Raw genomic sequence first — 11,147 nt, 5'->3', positions numbered from 1 at the left:
GATATGATTTAGACCCAATGCATGACTCATGAACAGGTGTATCACTGATAAGAGTTGAACTGTTATAAACTATCTGTTATTAATCCCACTCTATCGATAAGAGTCTGATTAGGTATCTGCTACTGATATGATTTAGACCCACTGCGTGACTCATGAACAGCTGTATGACTTCATATGGACATTACAATGTACATCTCTCTGAGATATACAGCTCTAACTCTCCACCCGATTGTTAAAAGTCACACGTTTTAACACGCTTTCGATCACGCTCATTGTCAGTGTCACTTAACCTATGTATGGGATAATAAAAACTAATTCTACCTATCCACTCATTTTATTAGATAAAGCGGTATACATTAACAAGTACATGAATCTGGGAGTTCTCCCGACACACATTCCAATACAATACCACCACGAGTTGTTATAACCAACCTTAAACCTCTAAATAATTTTACAATAAATAACCATAGGCTTCCAAATCTAGTATATCGTACAGCCTGACATTCCTCCCCCTCCCCCTTCTTCTCCCCCTCTTCCGTTAGTGTTCTGAGCAGAAGAACTCATCTTCCTCCTCCTCCTCCTCCTCCTCCTTGACCATTGATCCTACGGAAGAAAAATAAAATGTCTTAGAAAAACCGAACGTCTGCAAAATTAATTATGTGATGTATATTAGCAACATTTTTTAAAAATGGAATTAATCATTACCTTTTATTTAAAGAACGCACGCACTCCTTCTATGTAAGAGCTCGTTTAACGCCCGAACTCCAGTGTGAACACCGCACCCTCTTGAAAAATTTGAAATAGTATTCCGTCACCCACCTGTCATTACTTTTCAAACGACTCGGGGAGAAGACGACACTCTTTAACGACAAAACCGATTTTAACCCTCTGTGACTCGTACAGTGAACGAAGAAAACGCAGTAAAGACCGCACTTGTAAGAATTATCGGGCTGTATCTGCCTTACGGACTGGCGAAGGGTAAAATCCGAATGCGCATCGAGAAAAGATGAGAACCTACCCGAATAAATTTGCGGATTTATACCGTAACTGTCAAAAAAGTAGATTGTATCCCTAGGCGAACAGTCTATATAAAAACACACCCAAAGCTATACTTGATAAATCCAAGAAGGAACCGGTAATACCAATAATACAAAACTCGATATAGCTGTCAGTCAGGATTCGATTTACTGAATTGTTACTCGGTGTGAAATCCAACCTTTCCTTCGAATTACTCGAGCTTTCCATAATCCTACGTCTGTTCACATTCGGGAACAATTCTGAGATACCCGCAATATAGGAGGAGACAGGAACCTTGTTTCCCGTCCCAGGCATGTTAGGAACAATGCCCGCCATTACTGAAAAAAAATACAAGAGGAGAGAGAACGTGTGCATGCACGCCAACGGGCAAAAGGTTAATGAATTAAAGAAGCTCATACACATCCTTGTTATATTTACTTCTCGATTTAGCCCTTCGATTCGTCATTCTCTTCTTCTTATTCTTCTTATTCCCTCTCCTCGCGGCTGAGCTAGCGAGTGTACGACGTACTCCACCTCCCACCTTTTTCCTGGCGACCCTCCCACTTCCATTAAAATTCGTCGGCCGGTGCTTTTGAGAGCTGTCACTCCATGTCTTTTTAAAGATTCCCGCAAGGGCAACCGATCATTCACTACATCTGAAAGCACCGATCTGCCAAACTCTTTAACAGAAGGTTTAGCAACATTCAACAAAAAAGGGAGTACCCTACGTGCAATGCCAGCAATTGCCGAAAATACACCTCCGTCCCTCCTATTACTCGGATAGAAAACTGAAATGTCTTCTAAACCCCCTCCCTTCCTTAAAGTTTCGGACAGGAATAATGTTTTAAATTCCACCTCAAAGGGTGGAGCGAAGACAACCCTCATACCTGTTAACTAAAAAAAAAAAAAACTTTCAATCTCCTCCCCTGTTTTTGTTAAGCAGAGAGCGCGTTTGAACGTTCCTAATTACGCGAGGTTGCGAAAGTAAATGATGAAAAAGACTGAAAAGGTGTTTTTATAGAATGCCTGACAAAACCCCCACACGACATAACCCCCACCGACATAACCCCACCGACAAAACCCCATACGACGAAACCCCACACGACAAAACCCCCCGCACGACAAAACCCCCACACGACAAAAACCCCACACGACAAAACCCCACACGACCAAAAACCCACATTAACAATGAAAGTGCGGATAGTTAATAAATATATATATATATATATATATATATATATATATATATATATATATATATATATATACAATCATGAAACTACAAATGTCGTTTAATATCAAATTCACGCTACCTCGAGAGTATCTCCGATGGAGAATTATCACCGAAGGGGAATTTATATAAGTGATAAGTGAACAGGTACCACTGGGACGCGAACCCTTGACATGGACCCTTCATGATTGTATATAAATCACGGTGTGATAAAAATTTCATATATATATATATATATATATATATATATATATATATATATATATATATATATATATATATGAGAGAGAGAGAGAGAGAGAGAGAGAGAGGAGAGAGAGAGAGGCGACAAATTAGTAAATTACCTATTGTTATTCGATAAGTTATGTACAGTGGTTACAAGGAAAGCTTTCACTGTTTTCGTCTGTTAACTAGCAAACTATCAACAAATTTGTATTGACAATACTCCTTTGCTAGTTATTTACAATTATTACAAAATGACTTTTTTTTTTCTAAAGACGGAGCTTTAGTTTGAGTGGAAATAGTTTTTTCTGTACTCCTTTGCTCATCATGGAAGTCATCCGTAATAATAAAGGTGGAGAGAAACTGTGCTATAAAGGTTATATGTATACTAAAAAATCCACCAGTGCTACGCTACTACGATGAGGTGGGAATGTTCCAGAAGATCAGCGTTTGGATGTCATGGAAAAATAACAACAAATTTAGCAATATCGGACGTCATTTCAATTATTGAACATAATCATGCGGGAGATGAAGGATCAGTGGAAACAGCAAAAGTACATACAACCCTCTATCAACAGGCCAAATCAACTAGAGGAAATACTAGTCGCATTGTAGCGGATTCGTTGGAGAGTATGACTCAGGACTGAAGAATTGCCATGGGAAATATAAATACAGTTAAAAGATATGTTCAAAGAAAACGCCAAGAAGGACGCCCTAAGGATCCCGAATCGTTGAAGGACTTGAAGATTTTAGGATGTATGGACTATGACACGAGGAGAACATTCTGTGCCTTTTCTTCTTCATGATAATGGTGCTGAAGCCAATAATCGAATCATTATATTTGCAACAAGAGATGCGATGGACCATTTAGCTAAGGCACATACCTGGTATATGGATGGAACCTTTGCATCGGCTCCTGTGTTATTTGAACAGCTATTTGTTATTAGAGCTCCTCTCGGTGATTCAGCAATAAGCTGTGTGTATGGTTTCCTTTCCGGCAGATCACAGGAAATCTATCAAGAATCTCTTACAACAGTTCTAGATAAAGGAGAGGAACTAGGGTTACATATGAATCCCGATACTACTACGACCGATTTTGAAAAATCACTTTTGAATGCTATAGAAAATGTACTGGGACCTCAAATCCATACGAAAACATGTTTTTACTATTTAACACAGAATACATGGCGAAAACTACAAAGCATAGGACTGAGCAGTATCTACAAGGAAGATGAATCTACAAGACATTTTTGTGGTATGATTGACGGACTTGCTTTTCTTCCATCTGATAGAATCATAGATGGCATGAATTTCCTTAAATTGAACTGCCCTAGCCATCTTGAACCTCTGTTGGCATATTTTGATTCGACGTATGTGACAGGTACTAAGCGTCGTGCAAGACAAATTCCACCATTATTTCCTCCTGAAAAATGGAGCGTGTATGAAGCAACAGTTAGTGGCGAAGACCGTACAAATAACCAGTGTGAAACTTGGAACAATACTTTTAAATACCTGGTTGGTTATAGTCATCCCACAGTTTGGGTTGCAATTGAAGCTCTGAACAAAGATACACTGATGGTTCAAACTTGCTTGGAAAAGAATGCCATCGGAGAACCTCTTCGTAAGAAAATTAAGAGAGAAACTGTAAAATTGCAATCGCGATTGCAAAATCTTTGTCTTGATTTTAGTAATGGTAAGAAGGACATCGAAGAATTTCTTAATGGTGTAGCAAAAAATATAAGAATATATAAATTCTGACTTCCTATATGTTTTGTGTAATAAATATTACGAAACTGTAAATTTTTACTTTATAATCTTATCTTCTTTAATAAACGATTTTAAAAAAACTATATATACACTAGTCATTTCAGTAAGCTGCTTCTAGAATATATATGGGTGTTTTTGTCGGTGGGGGTTTTGTTGGTGGGGGTTTTGTCGTAGGGAGGTTTTGTCATATGGGGGTTTTGTCATATGGGGTTTTTGTCGTATGGGGGTTTTGTCGGTGGAGGTTTTGTCGGTGGGGGTTTTGTCATGTGGGGGTTTTGTCGCCTCCCCGGCAGGAACATGTGGGAAAATATACGAGCGAGGTGCCAAACCCTGATTTAAGGTTGCTTTAAAATGAATTGTGAAATCTCTATCTTCAGGTGTGACTGCGTAGTATTCATTTGGGAGTGTAACCCTTATAACACCCATTTCATATTCCACCTCTTTTGATAGAGTTATGGGAGTGGGCAATTTGTTTGTAAATTTACAGGGCCGGTTTTCGGGAAATAAATCCAGACACAACCCGCTATTCACATATACAATGTAATCGCTACACATGTTGAATGTGCAATGCTGGTAATACACACGATTGCATACATATATATACCTCACAACATAGAACGGATGAATAAAATATTATGTATAAAATAAAAAAACTGTTTTATTATACAAATTGTTGGAACATACATACAGACACACACATATTAAAATACTTATATTAAATTGCAGGCTTTGGTAATAATTTTTACATTGGTGTGTCACACAGCTTGCCACGTTGAACGCCAAAGTTTAATTTCTCCGCGTTCACAATTTCCAAACATTTCAATTTGGAAGAGACATCCATGTTTTGTTCAACCCCCAAACATAATTTCTCCACGTCCATTATTTCCAAACGTTTCAATTTGGATGATGCGTCTTTCAACTTCACATCGTCCGCACACCTCTCTTCAAGGTGTGATAAAACTATTTCCGTGATAGCTATACAAGTGACTTTTCCGTGTCGTTTCATCTCCTCACCAAAGGAGACAATCGCAGTCAGGTTATGGTTTAACCAATAACAGTTCACGCGACCACTTAGTCCTATCCCCGCAGCAAATAGAATATATTTCACATCTTCACGCGATGCTTTCATTAACTGTGATTTCAAACTCTTCAATGATGCATAGAAGTGATTGTATCTCATTTCTCTTGTATCGTTTCGCAACCTTTATGCATGGTCTTCATCCTTGGAATACATTATACTCGTTTTGGCGAATTCGTTCTCTTCCACAGAAGCGCCAATTCCATATTGGGTTAACAACATAGCAATGACGGGTAGGTCGGGTTCTTCCGCACCGAGTGTATTCTCTCCCTCGGGCACTCTCAAAATGGCGGTACCTTCTATCCCGTGGTGGCGGAATGCAGCGTAACTCGTTCCAGCTCTGTTATAACGGAGACCTGCAACGTCGGCGTAGGGGTAAACTCTCACAATGTCTTGAGCAATGCCATAATTCCAGCACGTTACACAGTTAGTAGCTATAACCGGGCAACTCTCCTTCTTCTTGAACTTGGTCTCGAATAATCTCCCGAAAACCAACTTGCAAGGTGACGAAGCCATCTCTGAACTGTGAAAATTGGAAGGGTGTACACGTTAACGCTACACGAGCTGGAATACTAATGCCTCCATAAACTCCTTCAGTTTTCCACACCCCTTTGTCATCCCCTCTGTGATTCATCATGCTAGGCTCCGCCCCCACCCTCTTGATTGAACAGGTTTATCTCCGAGCCCACCCCCATGATAGAACATGATTGAACGGGTCTTAAACCTCGCGATAAGGAAAGGATTTACAGCAGATAATTTGTGATACGCGTCAGAACGGTCACTCACTCGTGAAAAAGTTTATCGCTGCTGCGGGATTGAAAACGTTAATTTCTTGACTCATCAATATGGTTGCCACACGTTCACCTTTTTTTTCGCCACCTTGTTTTTCATTATTCTTCTCCCTCCTCCTCCTTTCCTAGGTGAATTGAGCCATGCTTCTATCTGTTTTTTTATAGCTGAGTTTCTCACCATCTGATCTCTAATACCAACCCGTTCAATTATATAGTTATAACTGGGTACATTGTTATCATCCGTCTTCTTATTCGCTTGAAATTCTCTTGCCACATCTAAAATGTTATATCCCATAAGCGGGTGGGACAAGTCCCCTTCTTCATTCCATTCAATCGCACCTGAATTTTGCAAGTGGTTAACCAAGGCAGTCACATATGGTATTTGATGATCTTTGAATAATATAGGAATAATACCAGTCAAGTCAGGATTAACTCTTTTGCGGGTAACTCCGCGGTTGAGCACATTTAAAATTAGCTGTTTTCCCTTATTCACACAATTGTCCTCGACAGGAGGTATAGGAGGTGGAGGTGTAACTGTTTTGGCATTTGCTGGAAAATTCACATTTCTCTGCACGTTAAGTGGAATGGGTGCAACACCCGCCCCCGCATTAATCCACACTCCCCCTCCTCCTCCTCCTCCTCCTCCGCCACCAGCGCCGTCGGCATTGATGTTAACGTTATGACTATGGTTATTAACATTATTGCTGTTGATGCATGTTTCCCGAACTTTTGTCAACCTCTCATATGTGATAGCTGGTACAACGTAGAATTCCTTCATTTTGTTTTATTTTCTTTTTATTTTTGTTTCTAGTTTAAAAAAGACTGCCTATCAAACTAGCTGCTAAAGGAAGTAATACGGACAGAATGGCGCTGCCTTTGCGACTCTTCTATATTTTCCTCTTCTTCGTTAGTGATGCAGATTTCAAGGATATTTGACGGATCTCTCTCTTACACCTTCCGAGTTTTTTAATAAATGTTCTCTGGTCAGATTACCACGAAGAAAATTTCTGAAAATTTCAGATATGATGGTGATAAATGCTTTGCTTAATGTTGGAATTACTCTACTCCTCTCGGAGGGGGATAAACGAGAGATGAATAAAATAAAGTCTTTGTTTTTACGTATTAAAACCTCCTTTTTACAACTCATGTCCGCACAATTTGCGATTCGTCAACCCACGAATTAAATTGTGCAGGATAACCCTTCGAATTGACATAATACTGCGTTTTGCTGCCTCTCCTCCTCCTGTCTAAGATGATGATGTCATAGGTTTCGGGTAATTCGGTAGGTATTAATTCTTCGCTGTAGAATGTGCCTTTTATTTCTTCTCCTGCTAAATTTTCTAAGATGTAAACTGTGGGATTTTGCGAAGGGACAAGCTTCTTGATTTTAAAAATTTCCAAAGTGTTTTTTAACAGTATACCCCCTTATACCCCTCCTAAAAACTGCGTTCCGGTTTTCGTCAGCTATACTTACGGTGTCTCCAACGTTCAAGGATGAAGTGATGTGATGCGTTGTGGGAAAAGCGTTTTTATACATTCTCGAGAATTGATTTTTAATGTCCGCTTCGCTTCTCATAGCGTGCACCTCCTCGGGCGTGCGCCCCTGCCCCAAACTCTTGTGCGGTGAGTTGTTATAACTGTTAACTATGACTTGCAGAACATCGATATATTTCAACGTGTTGTTGTGTGTGAGGTATCTGTATATGCGGTTTTTAATAGTTCTTATCACCCTTTCAGCTATAGAAGCTTTAATTTCCCGCGAATAGATGCTATATAACAATGCATTTTTACTTTTCAGATAATTCCTTACATCCCGGTTAATAAATTTCCTACCTTCATCACTGTTCAGGTGAGACAGACCTGAAAAATCTGTAGATTCTATAATCGTTTTTAGCGCATTGCACACAGTAAGGCCATCCCTCTTTTTCAAGGGGAGAATGCGTAAAAACCTCGAAAATTGATCAATGAAAATTAGGAGATATTTATAACCTTCATTGTGTCGAGCCAGTTTCGACATGTCCGCCAAATCCGTGCTGGCCGCTGCTCGAGGTTTAGTTGATATGATTTTCCTTCTAAGGAAACGTTTGCGCGTGCTCTTGTGCAAGGTATATGGAGGTTGACTCTTTAAAAAATTAACGACGTCCGCTCTAGTCACGTTTTTGTCTACCTTCCTCGCTGCTTTGAGTAGTGCATTCACACTGCTGAAACATGATGGTTGTGTCACATTGCCATATAAATCCCTAAGCAGTCGTAACTGTTCTTCAGTCATATTTGTACGCGATTTGATATTCGGTCTCTCCGAGAATATTCGTTCTGAGCTGCAACAATTCAGGTGTTGACGGTGCGACGTCTACTAATAGATAACCGTATCGGTTATGCGTTAAAGCTTTTTTGTATATGTCAGAAAACTCCACACCTCTCCGCCGACCTAAGAATTACCTGCCCAAAGTTTCAGTTTGACCAATGTCACGATTCTTCATGAGGATGTAATGGGAGCAATTGAGACTGATGCTCCTACTGAATTGACCCGAGTGGAACACGTTCTGGGTTATGAAGATCACCGATATATTCGAATGTCGTCCGGCAGTGAATGCTTGGGTCACGAATTTATTGTCGCTAGCTTCGAGAAAACAATCATCAAGTACAAACAACAGTCCTTTACTACCACCCTCCACTCCTCTTTCCGTGTAATCGAAAGGGTTCAATATCTCTTTGGATACTTTTAATTTGGTGCCTATGGTGTGATGACTTTCCAGAGGGTGTTCACTCACCCTGCAATATAAAATATGTAAAGGCCATTTCTGAGCCTATACTTGATTTAAGTCTCTGTTTTATGAACAGAGGTTTGATCTCGCTTATCCCGAGACATTATGTGTAACGTGAGCCGATATCATAAGTTATATCTTTCCCTAACTAAAATCTGAGGACTACTGGAATGAGATACTAAGTACAAAACTAAAACCCTTTATTGACAAAAATCAACGAAAAATAACTTCTTAAAAATTACGAAGAATGAAATCCAATGTTTCATGTAACTATCAGAAAATCTTCTAAGGAAATAATGCTCCAAAATCATAAACACTCAAATACCTAAGGGAATACAGAAAATAACTCATCTGTCAAATCATGAACAGGTCAATCAGTAAAATCAGGTCATCTCAAATGTCATACCACTCTCATCCTTGTAGGAGGGAGAGAGGAAAAAGGAATAGGAATGGAGTGGAACAGAAATACCTGTGAAAGAACAAATGTCACATTAAAAATCATAAAATGTAAAAAATTGCAGAAATACATCTTCCACTGTCACAGGAGATACCGTGTATTCACAGTTCTGAAAAACAAAGTCTAAAAACGTATATGAATTCTTACTCACTCCACAAGTCCTCTGGGACAGTCTCCATGTGAAAAATCACTCACATCTTCAGACACACATGAATCGGATCTCACAAGTCCGATTCGAACAACGGTTCCTCCCATTATATTCATTATGTAACGCACGAACGAACGTACTTTTGTATGACATCATTCGAGGTCAAAGTTCGGCAAGACACGCCTCTGTATTTCAAGGCGTCACTATCGACATGCATCCTTCAAAACCGGATTTTGTAACTGGTTCAGCTTCTAGAACGTTCTTTGCTGAAAACGCATTTGCCAGCCCGTGTCCGGTCACCAAGGTGGTTTCTTCGAACCTTTTTTTTTTTTTTTTTTTTTTTTTAGCTGATAGGTAAGATGGGTGAAAGAAGGGTGAGGGCAGTTAGCTAGCTAACCATGGTAGGGAATAGTTTAGAAAGTGAAATATTAGTAGGAGTAATGTCAAGTGTGGTTTATCCACAATTTTATTTAGGTAAGGGTACAATTTTTCTAATATTAACATAATACAATAATAATTTTACATTATAACAACATGGTAAATTGTACATATTGCATATTTTGAATTTTATTCCTTATTAGTATAATCATATTTAAAACATAAAATAAAATAAAAAAATTAGTTCCAATTTCCTCATTTTAACCTTGATGTTAATTATCATAATGATTTTGCATGATACCTACATAGTAAATTCTAAATATTACTTTTTCACAAGGCTTTTCTTAATAATATAGTGGTTGAGGTTCATCACGATGAAGATATGAAGATACTCTTCTCCACCATCTGTGGTCTGTGTTGTTTGGGTGGTTTCTCTCTTCTGCCACGGATTCTTCTGTTAATTCACTGTTGTACTGATCTAGTTTGCTCCATATGTTGGTTGCCAGTCTGTATAATCTTTGATTAATTGGTTCTACTTTGTATTTTTTGTGTATTTGTTCTATATTCAGATCGTCATCTTCTTGATTGTTTCTCACTGCGGACCTTAGTATCTTATTTTGGAATTTTTGTAATGCACTTATATTGGAAGTCGATGCTAAACACATGGGTATTGGTGGATATTCCATTATTGGTCTGATTAGGCTTTTGTAGAAATGGATTTTGATATTTGTGTTCATATTCCTAAATCGTTTTAGCTTTGTATTTTGTGTTCTTGCTATTCTTAGCCTTTCTCTCACGTGTCTTGATATTCCTCTTTGTCCGAATTGCATTCCTAGTATTCTTGTGCTTTTACTAAAATTCATCGGTTGTTGGTCTAACATTATTTGTGCAGGTTTGTAAGCAGACACTGATACTAGTTGGAATTTAGATTTATTTGTCTTTATCTTCCACTTCTTTTCAAACTGATTTATTCTTTCAATTTGGTTCATTGTTTTTGTGCTACTTGTCTTTTCAAAGTTGGATCCCTTCTTCGAGCGTGTTTTTCTGGGTGTATAATTATTTGAGTTATATCATCTGCAAAAAGACATCAGTACAGTACTCTGGTGGTGAAGTCATATCTGATGTATATAATATGAATAGTGATGGACTGAGTACAGATCATTGTGGGACTCCACTTTGTAACGGGAATGGATTCCCTATGTAATTTTGTGACTTGATTGCTGCTGTTCGATCTTTGATGAAGTTGCATAGTATTTTCTCAAAAATGTCTGGAAGGTTGAGATGTAATATTTT

General features: G+C 38.7%; 1 protein-coding gene across 1 annotated transcript; it reads left to right on the top strand.

Moving 5' to 3' along the window:
* The first annotated feature begins 3,235 nt into the window (after positions 1 to 3,235).
* Positions 3,236 to 4,228, top strand: LOC136842316 (uncharacterized). The gene has a single exon (XM_067109576.1). It carries the CDS (start codon positions 3,236 to 3,238, stop codon positions 4,226 to 4,228), a length of 993 nt encoding a protein of 330 aa, XP_066965677.1.
* The last annotated feature ends 6,919 nt before the right edge of the window (positions 4,229 to 11,147 follow it).

Source organism: Macrobrachium rosenbergii, chromosome 10 (assembly GCF_040412425.1).
Source record: "Macrobrachium rosenbergii isolate ZJJX-2024 chromosome 10, ASM4041242v1, whole genome shotgun sequence".
NCBI classification, from domain to species: Eukaryota; Metazoa; Arthropoda; class Malacostraca; order Decapoda; family Palaemonidae; genus Macrobrachium; species Macrobrachium rosenbergii.
Note: the sequence above shows the minus strand (reverse complement) of the source record. Positions and strands in the feature narration are given on the sequence as shown.

What these genes read in the sequence shown, in the direction of transcription:
- LOC136842316 (XM_067109576.1), top strand. Translation starts at nt 3,236, where the DNA reads ATGACACGAGGAGAACATTCTGTGCCTTTTCTTCTTCATGATAATGGT.